This window comes from Ornithorhynchus anatinus, chromosome 13 (genome assembly GCF_004115215.2).
Source record: "Ornithorhynchus anatinus isolate Pmale09 chromosome 13, mOrnAna1.pri.v4, whole genome shotgun sequence".
Taxonomy (NCBI): Eukaryota; Metazoa; Chordata; class Mammalia; order Monotremata; family Ornithorhynchidae; genus Ornithorhynchus; species Ornithorhynchus anatinus.
The window spans coordinates 6,684,438-6,702,533 of NC_041740.1; the positions used below are offsets into that span (position 1 = coordinate 6,684,438).

Genomic DNA, 18,096 nt, shown 5'->3' on the forward strand with positions numbered 1-18,096 from the left:
AATATGTTGTGCCCTATGGAACCAATTATAGATGGCCCGAAGTTAACAGATTTATTTAAACATAAGCCCCAAGATAACTGTATTGATAAAGTTTATTCAAAATTTAATGTATCATTTTCTCTTAAAAATTTCATTTACCGTGGTACATAATGATAAAATTGGGTACAATTCTAGTTCTATTAGAAAATATTTTAGCCCTATTTTCTCTGTTTTGTTTTGTGGTATTAAACATAAGGTTAATTTATTTTTGTCAGATTTTTCAGAGATTGATCTATGCAGATAAACAAGATGTGCAAGGAGATGGGCCATTTATGGATGGGATTAATGTCACTATTAGAAGAAATTATATTTATGAAGATGCCTATGACAAACTTTCTCCAGAAAATGGTATGTTTTAGTGATTTGGTTTTTTTAAAAAAAAAGGTTAAAAAAGTTGTATGTCTCATTCATGAAAATATTTGCATCTGTATTTGATTATTGTGGCAAAAAGTAGTGATTTACCCTCTTGTAATAATATTAATAATAGTAATGGTACTTTCTGAGTGATTTCCGATTACCTGGAAAGTGCAAATGTTATATTCTAAAAGAAAATAATAATACTGGTCTTATTAAATTTAAAAGCCAAATTTTATCCATTGCATTGCTAAGACTGACAGTGCAAAACTGAAAATGTTAAAATTACTGAAATTTCAAAATTTCCAATAATCCAAATGTGATTTTTTTTAAAATCAGCAGCATAGATATTCAGGGTTCCAGGTAACCCTGCCAAGTAATCTTAATATCAGGAAACAGAGATTGCCCCCAGTATAATTGGTATTTTAGTTCAGACTGAAATGCTCTCAAGGTCTCAGAAGAATGTTGATATTTGCCACCTTCTTTTAAGGAATTGAATGTCATTCAGTTTGACTTTTGTAGATTAGAAGTCATTAAACAGCTTTTTTTAGGGAAAGAAGAAATTATTAATTTGACCGTGAATTGAAGCATTTAGCTCATGCTGGCAAAATGAACCCAAAGCTTATAGAGTGTAGGATGCCATGGATCTCAAAGGTACCACAATCATTACCCTCTTTAACAGAAAGATGTACGATTAGGTAGTGACAGTTATTGCGGCATCTCATTACACTCTCTTGTTGGCAAAGTCCTAGCCAGAGTGCTGCTGAAAAATATTGTTAATTGATTGCTCCTGTATCATGGTGCGACACAGAAGACATGATCTCTGCAGAGAAGTGCAGAAAGCAGCACCAAGCCTGCCATGCACTTTTTATAGACTGTACCAAAGCATATGACACGGTAAATCTAAGCCCTGCAAATCCTTTATTGAATTTGGCTCTTGTGAAAAGTTTCAGATTTATCCTGTAAGAGCTGGGAGTTCCTGGTTCAGTCCATTCCCAATGGGATAAAGCAGGGTTGGACCCAGTTCTGTTAAATCTATTCACATAGTCATTCTGAAAGATGCCTTGAGAGACCTGGGTGCAGGTGGTAAAATTCACTTCTCTGAACTGCAGGTTTGTTATGAGCAGGAAGCATATCTTCCAACTCTGTCGTATTATATGCTCCTAAACTGTTAGTCCAGTGATTCTGCACATAGAAGACACTCATAAATGCCTTTAATTCAGATCCCCTGGAAAATGTCCAAATCAGCAGACTTGAAGTGTCATCCAAAAGTCATTAAAGACTTAAGACTTGTGTTAAGCCCTTGACTTAAGACCTTTAAATCCCTTAAACTGTGGGAGCTCTATAGAGGACAGGGCGGTATCCAATCTGATTATCTTGTATTTACCCCAACACTTAGTACAGTGCTTGACACTTAGTAAGCACTTAACAAATACCACATTGTTATTATTATCATTACTAGTAAGCCCCATTGAATGGCACTTAAATGTTCCTGTTTTACATACAGTTTCCGTGTTACTTCAGTTTCAACTTTACAATACTAATCTTCTTTATGGAGCTAACTCCAGGGCTTCAAGTGGTGGCAGCTGTGCAAGGAAATAGCTGGGAAATGGGGGAGCAATATTAAAACCCCTGGTAGGGATAAAATAAGGAGATGGTTTAAAGACAGAAGGGGTGGTGGAGTGAGAAGAGGTGTGCTGGGAGGAGGCAGGATTACCTCATCACCAGGCAGATTCACCAGGGAAAGATCTCCCTCTCTAAACTGTAAGATCATTGTGGACAGAGAACATGTCTGCCAACTCTGTTATATTGTAATAATAATAATAATAATATTGGTATTTGTTAAGCGCTTACTACGTGCAGAGCACTGTTCTAAGCGCTGGGGTAGATACAGGGGAATGAGGTGGTCCCACGTGAGGCTCACAGTCTTCACCCCCATTTTACAGATGAGGGAACTGAGGCACAGAGAAGTGAAGTGACTTGCCCACAGTCACACAGCTGACCAGTAGCAGAGTCGACTCCCCCAAGCGCTTAGTTCAGTGCTCTGCACACAGTAAACGCTCAGTCAGTATGACTCATTGATCGCAAACAAGTACTAGAAAAAGGGTGGTCAAATAGCAACTCCTCTTCACTTGTGGCCCGTGCACATATGCTTTGTTTTATTTCACTGCCACTCCAACTTTTTTAGGTTGGAAGGTTTGAATGCAAGACAGAGTTCAGAATCGGGAAGCAGTAGGTAATTAGCATCCATCCTATGAGTGTTACATAGGCCATTGCTACTGTGCTATATTTTCACACAGTGTATGTGTGTGTTTATATGGTTCTTAGTGCTAGAAGATGCCATGGATGGTAACTTTTGGATTATTATTTTGTCTGGAAGAACGGGCCTTAGCTGTCACATGTACAAAGCAGACAGAGTGCTTATGCAAGAGATTGAACAGGTGTCAAAAGTTTTCAGAAACATTTGGTTTTCTCAGGGGAAAAAAAAACTGTTGCAAGTGTTGACAAAGTAGGATTTTTGTATAGAATTCTACAACTTGAATAGGAATTCTACAACGTCGATTTTCTCAGGGAACAAAGCTGTTGCAAGTGTTGACAGAGTAGGATTTTTGTATAGAAGAAAAAGATCCTCGTGACTAGTGAATTATTTTCTCTGCGTAATAACTTTAGTCTTTTAGCCTTTAGAGGGCATTTAACATTACCACTGAAAGTGCATCAATACTTCCAAAGCTTAAAAGCAGGTCGTTTTTAATCTAGACACTGAAAAATGTTGTCTCCAGAGTAAGATTCCTGTACATATCCTGTGAACTCTCCGATAAGATCGCTCATGTTCTTCCTTATAAATGCCTTTTTATAGTGGTCACATGTTTAATTATCACTACTGCTGAAGTGTTGAGAAGTGTGCACAATACTATACTTTATGTATGCTTTGCTATTTTAAAGAAAGGCAAATATCTGTTTGCTTTCTTACTAAACATGCAATCTTATCATTTATTAAAAAGCAGAACCCTTTTTACAACAGCTTCCTCTCCTACCAAGGATCAGGAGAAAAGCAGCTGTTGAATATAAATACAGCTACCAAGTGTAGGAAACCAGATCCTGCTACTGCTGTGCATGAAGTGACTTTGCAGTGACCTGAAAGCTAGTACTCTCCCATATCTGCCCAATTGCCTCCCAGAAAATAGTTTACTCACCTGGCAGGGTGTAACCCATTTTTGGGGTTAACTGAGGAGTTTCAGGATTTTCTCACAGATATGTTTGCCATTTAGAGCATTGAGGATGTCCCAGAATCACTCCTTGAAAACACTGACCTTTAAATATTACTTGTTTCTTCTTAGTGTTTTAGCTAGTGGTATGAGTGCCTGTAATGATATTCAAAGGACTGTAACTGGTACACCCATTACAGCAGGAACAGGGCCAGGTAAGAAAGGAGTGCAACAAAAAGTAGCCCCAGATGCCCCAAATCCAGAGAGCCAGCAATGGCAACAGGAGCAGTTTCTCTTGTAATCTGTTCTAGCTGTAACTTTTCACTCCCTCTGTCTGCACCTAATTTAAGTCAGTGAGGAGAGGGATGAATGAATGCGGGGAGGGCGGGTCAGCGGGGTCCGATGGAACTGTGAGGTAGCACGGGTTCAGTTTCAAAAATCAGTTGAAAATCCAGCTTTAGAACATATGGCATGGAAGGTAAAAGTCACTACCCTAAACCACTAGTAGCCAAAGGACATGGCTGATTCCCTGCTAAGGTCTAGGGCAGCTGCTCAAGGGGTCCACACTCTGTGACTTCCTGACTTCCAATTCAGCTCTCCACAGACATGTCTCCAACTAAAATTTGCAAGTTCTCTACTCTAAAGTGGATCACACGTTTACTGCCAACAAAAATGCGAGAATATTTCAGTAGGTAGCTTAAAAAATGCAGCCAATACATTTAACATGAAACTTTATTATTGACTGGTATTTCAATTTAATCAAAGGAAAGCATACCATATGATTTAGGTTTTAATTTTGTGTTGGACCCTCTGTCATCTCCCCCCCACCTCCTCATTTGGGTTTGGCAATATAACATGGAGCACACTAAAACTTTTGAACCCTTTTAGCAATTCACAGCCAGAAGTCAAAGATCTCAAGTCAAGTCAAAGATCTCTTTTGAATCGTTTGCACCTTGTCTCTCAGGGTTGGTAGTGTATTGTGGTCAACACTACGGAAGTATCTGTGAACTCAAAAATTGTAATGAAAACTTATTTTAATACTCTTTAAGGGATAATGTTCATGAAAAAGTGTCCTTCCAAGTGCTAAGAGTAAACTAGACAAAATTGTAGAGAGAGATATATATGTATATATATATTTTTTTTCTCAGAAGCCACTTACTGAAGTCACAGGGTACTGGACAACTAATTCTACAACTTGAATAGATAATAATTATGTGAACTTCCACTCCTGGAGTCCTTTAAGGAATAAATAGAAAATGGTGATAAGGTCTTACACACTGGCTGTAATGCTAGGGGGGGTAAACCTAATGGTTGAAAAAAATGTATGGAATCCACTGGCATTTTCCCAGTGCTAACAGTATTTTATTTAGCTAGCTAACGAGACTCTGCTATCAGTACTTTTATGTTACAAGTACAGAAGAATTTGAAAGTTTAGGTTGAGGGCATGCTTTTGCTAGAGCCTCTTAATTGGCCTGAGAGTTCACTGGATTGGTTGCTGCTTTCTATTAGAAGCCAGTGGCTCTGTTGCTGACTCTGTCTTCTGCCACTCAACCCACCAGGACTCTGGGGAATTTTCTAAGCCTATTCTCATGGCATCAGCATCTGGGGAATGGGGTCAGGGCGTGGAAAAGCCTGAAAAACATTGCCCATAAGGCTCTGAAGGCAAGTTCACTGGCGTGGTTTATGAAGTGCTGGTTCTGCTGTTGCTTGTCTGTTAGATTTGCCCTGTGCATGTTTAAACTAAAATGGGAATTGTTAATTGAAAGATCTTCTTTAAACATGTTGGTTGTGACAGCATGACCTGTGTGTTTTTTTGAATTGTCATAATGAAGGCACTTCAAAAGGAAAAAACTCTAGGAATAGTGAAAAGAAAACTAGTCTTTTGGGGGTTATGTGGTACTGTCATTGAACTTCTACATTAGTCACTATTAAAAAAATATCGCCAGTGTTTCCAGACTGGTTTATATGGAACTTCTCTTTCTGATTATAAAATTAAAATAATAATTTAAAGGACTTTAATATGTTATGGCTTCTGTAGCAAGAGACCTTGGTCCCAACAATAATAATAATAAAAAGCATGGTTCCTAGGGCAATCTAATTTGATCACCTAAAACTCTTTGTACCCGTTCCAAATAAAAATGAACAAGAGACTTTAGCAGATTTGTTTTGATTGGTTTAATCCCAAATTAATTTTCTTGTTGCCTAGCTGCTGGTTTACCATAGTAAACCAAGACCTGGTCATTAAAAATTTGCAGATTGAAGAATGGGTTAGCTGGATAGCATTCCATTACTGTTCCACTTGTTTTCTAGACTTTTAAGAGGAAGGCGAACCAACTTCTGCCTCTATGATAAATTTCACCAGCAGAGGTCCTAGTAAATGACACTAGAGGACAAATGTGAAACCTTTCTTCTGATTGGTCAACAAGAGGGAAGAGCTATTAGTAATAAGGAGTAATATAAAGAGCTTATATTTTTCAAGCACCATAACGCTGTTTTTTTTTGCTTTCAAGTATCTCTTCTCTGACATGATTTCTAATCGGTCAGGATTTTAGTATGCTCATAGCAGTAGAGTACACTATAAAGATGAGTGGATCTAAAAGTTGCGAGTGCTGCACTCTGCCTTCAAAAAGGTAAAAGATGATGACATTTATAGCACCCATACAAGTTCATGAATCATATCATAAAATACATTTGCTACCCTGTTATGGTACTTTAGCTGTAAAGTTGAATGGCTTTGGCCCAGGAAGAAACCAGACAACCTGAGTACTGTCAACTACTTGACATAAACAAGGATGAGGAAATCGAGAGGAAATGAACAACTTCATTTCATAGCTTCCAAATAATCTGTGGAATAAATTAAACAGAAGACAATTACAGTTTATACTAGACAATTGATGAAACAAATCATCATAGAAGCATATTTATAATATTTTACAAGATTCTAAAGCAGAGGATACCTCTCAATGGAACTTTACATTTCCATCAATTATGGTACTTAGAAGAATAAGAGGCCGAGTTAACCTTGAGATACTTGCCTCACAGCATCCATAAATTATATTATTCTTTCTGGGGTTTTTTAAGGGCTACATTTCTTCTTTTTCAGGTCGTTATGTAATTGAATAGGCCTCACTGGGTTTTCTTCTCCAACTTGGTTCCTCTGAATGATTCTGTTCGACCAGCAACTATCTTTTTGAACCCCCCCCCATCATCTCAAAATAAAAAAGAGTTTCCCACTGCTCCCCAGTCTTTCACTTACTGAAGACATTGTTAGCAACTGTTGGAATATTTCAATTATTTTAATTTAAGAAAAGTATATTTACCTTTCTTCCAAAATGTCTTTTCTCTTTTTTTTAGTATAGTGAAAACTGTACCATTCTAACCAGGGAAACATATCTCAGAAGTCTTGCACTCTGCTTTCTCCTTTTATGTGGAATCTGCTTGGGGGTGCTTTCAAATATTTATACAAATTGAAAAGTAATTAAGAGAGGTGCAAACTAAAGTGTCCTTGGTCTTAAATGTGATTTTTCTTTTTTTTCCCCCCACTTAGAGCCAGATTTGAAAAAACGCATTCGTGTACATTTGCTTAATGCTCACGGTCTGGATGAAGCCGGCATAGATGGTGGCGGGATATTCAGAGAGTTTTTGAATGAGCTGCTGAAATCAGGGTTTAACCCCAACCAGGGATTTTTTAAAACCACTAATGAAGGGCTCCTTTATCCAAATCCTGCTGCTCAGATGCTCGTTGGAGACTCTTTTGCCAGACACTACTACTTCTTAGGAAGAATGCTGGGAAAGGTAAATTTATCCATTATATGCATATAAGTGAAATTGAAGTCTGTTTATTTTTAGCAGAAAATATTTTGAGGTTTGATTAAGTGAAAATTGATTTCATTAGCATGTTAGGGGAGCTTTTGTCTGAATCTGTTGATATATTGTATTTTAATATTACTGGCTATTTAAGTTCCGTTGGAATCCTGTCTTGGTGTTTTTCTTTTTAAAATTTTTTTTCATGAAGGTTAAATGCATTACTATTAATTAAGAAAACAATTGCCAATTGTTAATTTCTAAGTCAGTGTATATGGCTGTATGATTGTTATAGAACTACTCTATTTTTATTTTTATTAAATTCACAAGCCAACAAAATTAATAAAAATGAAGAAAACACTATTGTAATAAAACAATTAATTTACTAGATGAGAAAGGAGTGATTTCCTGAAGCCAGATTACAAAAGGCTCAGTGGTTGAATTTTGCTGTTATGAAGAGACTTGCCCGTGAGACGCCCATTCTTATAAATATATTTTGGCACAGAGTGTTTCAGCACTTTGGTTGACAGTTTACTATAATCAGGTCTCAAAAATAGCCCAAAGTCTTCCAAATGAGATTGATTGAAAATCAATTTAAGGAATCCCCAAAGCTCATATGACTATTTTCTTCCAGTGAAGTTAAACTGTCAATGTTGTTGACATCTACATTGAAAGGATCCTGTCCTAATTGTTCCTGGAATCAGGAAGAGGAAAAGAATTGATTCCCTAGGCCACTGTACCCCAGTTTGAAAAATGCTGCATTAGAACAGTGAAGTATAATGACAAAAATTATTATTTGCATAGTTGCAGCGAACTTAGTAATTTTAGAATTGTTAGGATGGCCTTGTACGAAAAATGACTACAGCTGTCATTCAAAATGTATAAAGAATGTTGAAATTCAGAATTCTGGTTCCACTAGGCTCTCTACCCTTTTCACTCCTTCTTCCGTATGCCTCGAGGAGACTCTGTGCTTGTTTAGACCCTTGGTAGTCAACGAATGTTTAATCTCCCCAAAATGCAAAGAGCACAACCAAAGCTTTCATTTTATGTTTTATCAGCTTGCTTTGGCAGCTGAGCTTTGATTAACCAGAGGTAAGTGTTGTATCCACTTGGGGTAATGTCACACCTTCTATTCTCTTATGGTTTTGTTGAGCCTTTGATCAAAATGCCATTTTCTGTGTAGTTGACATTAACACATTTACCTTACTCATTTTGATACCTTATATCTTTAGAGAGTAAAAAGGAACCTTGTCTAGTGAGAATGGAGTCTGAACCCAAGAAGCCTCATTGGGTTGGGAAGCCAGAGCAGGCAGGTCCTTAGAGGTATTTTTTTTTCTCCTGAACAACTATTCCTGGAGAGCATGTACACCCCGACCCAGTCAGGGTTTTGCTTTCAGAAAGAAATGGACGCCCAACTTGAGTAAATGAAAACGTATCTCAACAGGTTGACTTTCTGCTTTTATCTTTGAAGTCAGCGAAAATATTTCATTTGAAAGCATGGGTCTTGCATTTACTGTACATTTGCCTGAGGTATGAGATGACAGTGTTATTAAATAACTAGCTTTCCCCAGGTGCAGAGGCACTTCTTTTGGGGCATGTTTGGTGAGCTGATGAATTGACCAGGAAGATAAGGCACGGCCTTGCTATTCAATATCTGCCAGCTTTGTGGTGGAAGTTAAAGACCTTATTGAATACTCATTCATCCATTTCCAAAGAATGCATCCATTTATCCATTTGCAAAGTATTATTCAAAAGCTGCAGGACATTATTAAAAGCCTTTTTGTAAATAAATTACATATGCTGCAGAGGAAGCAGTCAAGCAACCACAGTGATTTCTTATTTGTATGAAAGTAAAATGTAAACAGTGTGGCCGTTGAAAACTGTCTTAAAGTTTCCATTATCAGAAAACAAATACATTAAATTTTTTATAATTTACATAAATTCTGTGCATGAAGATAACAGCTCCTATCCAAATAAGGGTATTTTCAGTACCCTAGGGATTCATTTAGTGTATAAACCAGATTTTCCTCCATCTTCCTCTTAAGTTTTAATGTATTCTTTAGCAATGATTCTTTTTAATTGACTCAGTTATCTTGAATGATCTTATGAATTTTTGGATGAAAAAGTAATTGTTTTATGTTGGAGCAGCTATCTTAATGATAAATTTTTTTTCTCTTCTAATTATCTAGATTTATTTTGCTTTCTTCTTGGTTTTATATTTACATTTAGGGTCTTTATTGTGGATTACTTTACAAATGAATCTAATTTGAAAGATTGGAATCTTTTTAAATAGTGCTTCAAAGGAAGAAAGGGATGTTTCATCCACAGTTTCTTTCCTATGCCCTCTTCTGGAGGCCAGGGGTGGTTATGATATCATAATCTTTTCCATTTAGGAATATATAGAGAGTCAGTAACATTTAAAGATGTACCTGAAACTTTCTTGCAAAAGGTGAAGTTATGTAGTGTATAGTCATAGGAGCCAAACTTTAGTTGGTTCCTTGTTCCTTCAGAAAAAAAATCGATTGTATTTCCTTGCATAATTTTAGATATCATAGAATTTTTGAGGATTTTTTTTTCCCCTTTTAGAGCTAGAGATGAGTAGCCATTAATTGGCGGATTGCCTTAAAAGAGTAGGACCAGGGAATGTATTCTTAAATTTATCTCCTCCAAAATCCTCAACTCTGCATAAATATTTATATAAAAGGAAGATAGGCCTGTGTTCTAATCCCAGCTCTGTCTCTTGCCTGCTCTGTGATCTTAGACACATCCCTTAACTTCTCTATGCCTCAGTTTTCCCATCTATAAAATGGGGATTAAGATTGTGAGTGCTCTGTGGGACATGGACTGTCTCCATCCTAATCAGCTCGTATCTACCACAGAGCCTAGTACAATGCCTGGCACATAGTGCTAAACAAATACCATATAAAAGAACAGCAATTTGAATAGATGTATGTTATAACCATTATCTTGCATGTATTAGAGCACCTTTCTGTGCATGGCTTTGTACTAAGGGCTTAATATTTGAGTTAAACACGTACTGGCCGTGAACTTCATAATGTTATATGTATCTGAAGGCAGACAGCATGAATGTGGACAGACAAATGACACAGACATCTTGATAAATAATGAAGAATCACATAAGGGAAGTGAGTGAAAAACATGTCTGTGTAAACAAAAGAAGTGCAGGAGAGTAGAATGGACAAAATATCTAGAGTCGGACTTAGGTCAGCAGATATGAGGCTCAAACACTCAGCCAATCTTCCCCCTCCTGAGAGCAGCCCTTCGTAGGTTCAGAGTGTGGCACTTGTACAGTTATCCCAATTGTGCTCACCAGGAGCAGTGGGGAATGCCTCCCTCTCCCACAGCCCAAGCAAGAATGAAATGGAGGTGTTGCTAAACCCCAGGTTGAAGCCTGCCTACCAAGGGTAGGCCTTTTTAAGACTGTTAGGGAGAGCGAAAGGAGAGGGTCATTCATTGCACAAGGAGGCAGAATAATAGTGATTGGTGGGCTTTACTAAGCTTTAGAATTGGCCAATCACTGTATACTAAATCATGGGGTAGATCATCAGTACAGTCAGATCAAGCACAGTCTATGTCCCACATGGGATTCACAGACTGGGGGGAGAGTGAACAGGTAAATTATCCCCATTTTTACATATGAAACTGAAGCACAGAGAAGTTAAGTGACTCACCTAAATTCACCCAGCAGGTGAGTGGTGGAGTGGGGATTAGAGCCAGGTCTAGGATTAGCACTCTTAGCCCTGAGCTCTTTCCAGTAGATAATGATGCTTGAAATGGAGGCACTTATGCATTTTGCAGGAACCAATGAAGTACACTTATGAAAAAATATTTTGGAATCCACTACTGTAGACTGCTTGATCAATACAGACATTCTTCATCAGTGGTATTTATTAAATGCTTGCTGTGTGCAGAGCACTCTACCAAGTATTTGGGAAAGAAAGCTCCTCCTTGGAACAGTGAATTATATAGTCATCTATTAAAATACTTTCCCTTTTTATACTTGTAATATTTTGGATTATGCTTTAAAATTTAATCTTGTCCTCTAGACTATAACTTCAACTATAGGTTCCCTGCCCACCAACTCTGTTATATTGTACTGTCCCAAGTGCTTACTACAGTGCTCTGCACAAAGTAAACACTCAATAAATATGATTCTTAATATTCCTCAAATGATTAAAAGTTATATTGTTTTTAATAATGATATTAGTACTGTAATCCATGAGAAATATCTAATACACTTAAAATAAGCAATGTATGATGGGGAAATTTATAATTATGCCTAATGCTTCATATAACAGTTTTAAGGAGCTTGGTGTAGAATAGAGAATGATAAAAATAGTCAAATATAAAGTTCCTTTTTTAATTTAATTTTTGTTAAATTACAGGACAGGAGCACAGCCAGAATGTGCGTATTGGGGTTCCTGTTAATCCTCCATTCATTCATTCAATCATATTTATTAAGCGCTTTCTGTGTGCAGAGCAGTGTACTAAGCACTTTGGGAAAGTACAGTAGAACAACAGCGACATAGGTAGCTTTGACTCTTCCATAGAGTAGAGCAGGAATTTTGGGGTCTGACCCAGTAGCAGTTGCATCAAGTGTGCCAAGCTGGAAGTGTTGGAAGTGCTCCCTTATCTTGAAAAAGGGGTAGGGGATGTTAGAAAACACTTGGATCCTGTCTTAAACTTGATGAGGCTTTACTTTGTGCCAGTTACATCCAACCCAGTCTGCTCTGGTCCCATGAGACGTGCAGGCTGTCCTGAGTCTGTGAAAGGCTCTATGATAGATAATGACGTAGTCAAGAGCTGACACGGTTCACAGTTCTGACCTCAGGACAGAAACTTTTACATGAAAGTAATAATTAGTCCCACATGCTTTCTGCCATTTTCCTAGCCAGACCTAGCAAATACTTGAGAGAATATTCGGTGTATTTTTCAAAGATGAGTGCCTTGACTTACAGGCTTAAAGTGATGAAAGCCTCTTGACCATAACAACAACATCACTGTAACATTGCCTAGATTAGGTCTGATGGGAAATTCAAGAGGTGGAATTCAACCACTGGTTAGAACAGAATTGACACCTTTGAAATTTTACTGGAGGATGCTCACACCTGTAGCTTTAATAGAGCCCAAGAAAGAAACCCTTTTACCCGAAATGTAGAATTTTCTTGGGGCAGCATGTCCAGATTTTTATCGGAATAGTAGCTTCTACGAAAATTTCTTTGTCCCCAAATTGAGGGAGGAGGTGATACATATGACTCTTGGTCGGTTAATTCACCCTTTTGATAATTTGCTTTTTAGAAATCAGGTTTAGAGACTGCTGACATGGCCTACAGTGATTAAACAGTATTAATAGCTTTTAGTAAAGCCACTCCTTAAGGGTTGCTAGCTTGAAGCATAAACCTTAGGCAGCTTGTTTGGAGTTCTGTGAAAATCAGTTGCGTTGAGGATGTTGGGGTAGAGATATTGGACAGCCCGCCTCGAAGGCTGGCTTTTGCTTTCTACTGTTTATAGCTATCTGTGACCGTAGCAAAAGGATCCGTGTAGATTATGTATTTTAGATAGACTGTTTTATGCTACAAATTCTTGATTTAGGCCTAAATCCAAGTAGGCAATTTTCATTAGGCTCACCTGACCTTGCATGCCCTGGTATGTGAGACATGAGGTAGAGATTGTGCTGTAGGTTATGGACCCTTCTGCAGAAGGGCTTTTGTGTTTACCTCTTTTATCTCCATTTTGTTCAGCTTTATTTGTCGTGATCACTTGGTAGGTTGAGGTGGAATCTTCATGAAAATAATAACCCCCCCAAGCCAAGATGATTCATCAACAGGGACAGTTAGCACAAGGGTCTAGATAAATAGATAATGGCTTGGAAAGCTTTAACCCCTTGTCCTGAGAAATATTTTCAGGTGCCAATGATTTTTCCTGTCAATTATTTCCTTTGTGACTGGTTTGCTTACCATATCCAATTATATTTTGATTATAAATGGTTAAACTTAATATCAACCTTGTAAATATATGTCCATAACTAAAACAGTGTGGTATTATAACACTAATAGTGTGGTATTTTAACACTAAATCTGTAAGTGGAGGAAAGAGGTTATTGATTGATTGTGATATTTATTAGGTCATAATGTATTTAAATTTTCTTTAATGCATATGTTAGTGATTGTTTACCGTGATAAAGTGTACAGAGGTCTTCACAAGTAATCCTACATGGGAAGAATTACCTCATGTCAGTGGTCACTTCTCAATTAAAAGTTCCATTAGCAGATGATTCCTGCTTCTGGTTTGTGTAGTGATTGCATTTTATTGCCTCTAAATCAGGCTTCAAGACAGGGAATAAATAAACAGTTAAAGTATGTGGTAATGGCATCTTGATCTTTTTTCACAGTTAGAAGCACCTAGATCCATTTAAGTCAATTAAGTTGAGAATATTTATTGAAGTAAATACTTTATAATATTTGAATTCTATTTGAAAAATGTATAGTTTCTGCTTTAAAAATATTGATTTCATATGAGCAGTGTGTCTGTAGACTAGATTAATTCACAAAGCCTCTGATGCTGCAGTCTGATTTCTAATTTTGTGTTTTGATAGAATTTTGTTTTTATACTTGCTGGGTACTTAATGGCCATTGGCGTATTTATCTCAAGTTTTTCAAATACAGGGAATCTGCGTACCTAAGAGAATAAAGAAGATAAATTCTGCTGTATCATAAGTTAGATTTCTGTTTCAGTTTGCTCTTAGCAGAACCTCACTGAATCTGCTGAGGTTGTAAAACTAGATTGCAGTAAATGCTAGTAATTTAAACAGATGTGAAGGGTTTTAGTAGTGCAAATGTTTTTGGTTCTTTTAATTACCCTGTAAAATGACTCTTCATTGTGAATCCAAAAACTCACTCAGGGTCACCATGGTTTAAATCCTTGACCTGACTAGTGCCAATGGAATTTAATATGATGGCATACATTAAAGATATCTCTTCCCTTAGATTTTGCAGGTAATTTTCAATTGTCAATCACTAGTTCAATCCCCACTTATCACAATCTCCCAATCAGTTTTAGATTTTTACATTGACTTTAGCAACTTTCGCAAGCAAGCTCTCCTCATCTGAAGCACTTAATTATCCAAAAAAGCAAGAACTTGTTCTGGCTGACCTTCAGCCTTTCCAGCGGGCAAGAAATCAAAGATAATGCCCAATTTGCAAATGCCATTGCCTTATCTGAGAAATTTACCCCTCCTGAGAACTATGCTCTTTTATGGTTGTTTCATGTCATTAATAAACGTCTATTAAGAATTTGGCAATTCTTATTAAAGGTATTTGAAAAATATTTTATTTGCTTTTAGCAAGATTAGAAAATAATCCTTCAGTATTTTCTACTTATGAAGTGAAATCTAAACAAATTTTACTGTTACTCAGGGTTTTTTAGTCATAAATATAAATAATGGGTTGGTTTGTGTCATGTACAGGGTAATAGTGCTGTTGTAATAATAATAATAACTTGTAAATGCATAAATACTAAGCACTGGAGTAGACACAAGATAATGATTTGGACACAATCTGTCCCTCATGGGAATCCCACTCGTATGTAGGAAGGAGAACTAGTATTGAATCCCTAGATGAATTCCATTTCTCAGCTATAATCAGTGGTGGAAGTAGTCTGGATTGTGAGGGCCTCAGCTTCTGAGTAAGAGTCCCAGAATGATTGTTCAGAGCTGGTGGGTGGGGTTAGGGTTTTCTGCCAGAAAACAATTTAACAAAATACCAGATTTCCAGTATGTTTTAGACCAAATGATATCCAGGGCCAAGTTTTTACCATTCTTGCTATCAAGTGTTGAGGAGAGATAAAGTCAATATCAAAGTGAAGACTTCTGTCCAATTTTAGACTACCCTATACTTGGGCACAGTTCCACCAGCTTTTGAGGGCATACTAAAGAAAGCATCCCTTTATCCTCCCTCTCTTCTCTACTCCTTCTCTCTCATTGGGTGACTTAGGCATTCTTAAGAGGTTAGCAGTGTTCCCCCTCCCTCCTGCTGGCCTGGGGGTTTTCAGGTGATTCCCCAGAATTATTGGACTGATGGGGAGCAGTGCAGGGCATAATAGTAGATAGAACATGGTCCTGGGAGTCAGAAGGTCATGGGTTCTAATACCGCCTGTACCACTTGTCTGCTGTGTGACCTTGGGCAAGTCACTTAACTTCTCTGTACTTCAGTTACCTCATCTGTAAAATGGGAATTGAGAATGTGAGTCCCCCATGGGACAGGGACGACTGTGTCCCATCCAATTTGCTTGTATCTATCCCATTCTTAGTACAGTGCCTGTCACATGTCGAGAAGCAGCGTGGCGCAGTGGAAAGAGCACGGGCTTTGGAGTCAGGGCTCATGAGTTCGAATCCCAGATCTGCCACTTGTCAGCTGTGTGACTGTGGGCAAGTCACTTAACTTCTCTGTGCCTCAGTTCCCTCATCTGTAAAATGGGGATTAAGACTGTGAGCCCCACGTGGGACAACCTGATTCCCCTGTGTTTACCCCAGCGCTTAGAACAGTGCTCTGCACATAGTAAGCGCTTAACAAATACCAACATTTATTTATTTTTTTTTTTATAGTAAGCACTTAACAAATACCATAATCATTATTACCCATGGGTGACAGCTGTCAATCAGTTGGACTTCCATAAATTTTGCAGATGAGGGAATTGAGACACAGAGAAGTGACATGTCCAAGGTCACATGGCAGACAAGTGGTGGAGCTGGGATTAGAACCCAGGCCCTCAGACTCCCAGGCCCTGCTCTTTTCACTAGGCCATGCTGCTTCTATTGTATGTATGCAATATATGTATGCTATTGTATGTAGCATTTCTCCCCTGCTCCTGCTCCATAGTTTATGCCTGTCTTTCTCCCCATTCAATGATGGAAAGCTCCTTGGAAGCAAGACCTGTTTTTTATTTTTTGTTGTACTTTTTTAGAAGTTTAGTACAGTGCTCAGCACACAGGCACTCAATAAATACTATTGAATAAAGGAAAGAAGGATGCATGTGTGATGAAGCCATATCATATATCAGGTCAACTTTAACCCATTTAAATCCTGCTCTTGTGCTAAAATGCATCAAACAATAGCAAATCCTTCCATTAACTGACTAATATGTAACACTATACTAGACGTATCTAGTTAAGGATAGATATGATTCCTTTCTTTAAGGAGATTTAAATCTGTAAAATATTTTAGTAGCCAATGGCAATTGCTGACTCAGTTTTTTTAGCCTTCAGAATTAATGTTTTCCTCCTATCTTTTTTGTCATTGTCACAATTCAAGATTTTTGGCTAACATTACTTGAAATAATTAAAATTATTATCTAACTTCATAATTAAGGTGGCTTTAAAATGGGACATCAGAGCTTATATAGTTTTTAGATTAAGTTATAAATGTTCACTTTAGAACTACCTGAAGATTGATAGTGATGCATTTGAAAAGCATTATATTTTTATTGATTCTTAATGTAGTAAATTACTAAAGTTATTTGGCAGCAAACAAAAATGGCCTGTGATGTTGTTCACATTTATTCTCCTGATAGCGCCACAATTTGCATTAATTGCATTGCGACTGCACTCACTTATATTAAAAGGCTTCTACTATAATTAATCCTTTTTATTTCCAATCATTTTGGCACAATTTCTAGCAATAAACACTCATAAAAGACAGACACTTGAAAAATAACTTACAAGTTTCTTCAATATACCTACTGGTATTTTTTCATGACATGGAGAGATTGATAGGCTTCTAGGTGCAAATGTTGCAAGTGCCTAAGAATTAAGACCTATATGAAAAATGCTAAGTGGATTATTTTGCATAAAAAATAGACCATTTTTGAAGTTGTGTAATTAACCTGTGTTTAGAAAATACCTTGATTTATGCCTACATTTGTATCTAAGTTGCATACATTATGGAAATTTAATTTATAATCCATTTAGCTGATGTGATCATAGTTTTTAGTGCTATCATTTATTAGTGCTTGTATATTAAATGCTTTAAAGGTTTAAACCTGCCTTATGTAAAAAATTATACCTCTGCATTTACATTTTATGAGTCATAGATGGAATTTCCATTTTAAATTCAGGTAGCTTGATATATTTAAGGAATTACAATGGTTTTATTGTTGGTAATGCGGAATGGCAAACAGTGACCTTATACATTGAATAGCAATGATTTACACCTCTAGTTTACTTTTAGAGTCAACAGCACAAGAGAGGAGCTTGCATTCCACACCTTGAATAAATCATGTAGTTCTATGCAAAATGCTCACTTTGACTCTGAACTCATTTTTCATGTAGCTTTAATGGTAGAATTAAGTGCACTCAGTGGAAGTGTGAAAGTGTTAACCATTCCAAAGTTTAAACAACTGGAGGGTTCTTTTGACACTGCTCTTTGTTAGACTGTCATTAAGTGCTGTTCAGCATTTGGGGGCTCATTTTGCCCCTTTAAAAAGAAAATTTTTTTTTAGTAATCCAGTCCATAGCAATACAGACCTCAAGCAGGAGAAAGGGAAAAAGTAAGGGAAAATGTTGGGGTGAATTATCCATTTACTAAGTGGTGGTCAGTTTAGTCCTTTATCCAGGCTATCCTTCTCCTACACCCTTCCCCTCTTGTGATTTGTTATCTTTGCTGAAATTCAAGAACTA

General features: G+C 37.2%; 1 protein-coding gene across 1 annotated transcript in view; it reads left to right on the forward strand.

Moving 5' to 3' along the window:
- The window catches only part of UBE3C (ubiquitin protein ligase E3C), a 107,302-nt gene that overhangs the window by 63,343 nt on the left and 25,863 nt on the right, over positions 1 to 18,096 (forward strand). Inside the window, exons 17-18 of the mRNA XM_001510706.4 lie at positions 255 to 387; positions 7,147 to 7,394. Coding sequence (XP_001510756.1) covers positions 255 to 387; positions 7,147 to 7,394 — 381 coding nt within the window. The remainder of the gene's footprint in view (positions 1 to 254; positions 388 to 7,146; positions 7,395 to 18,096) is intronic.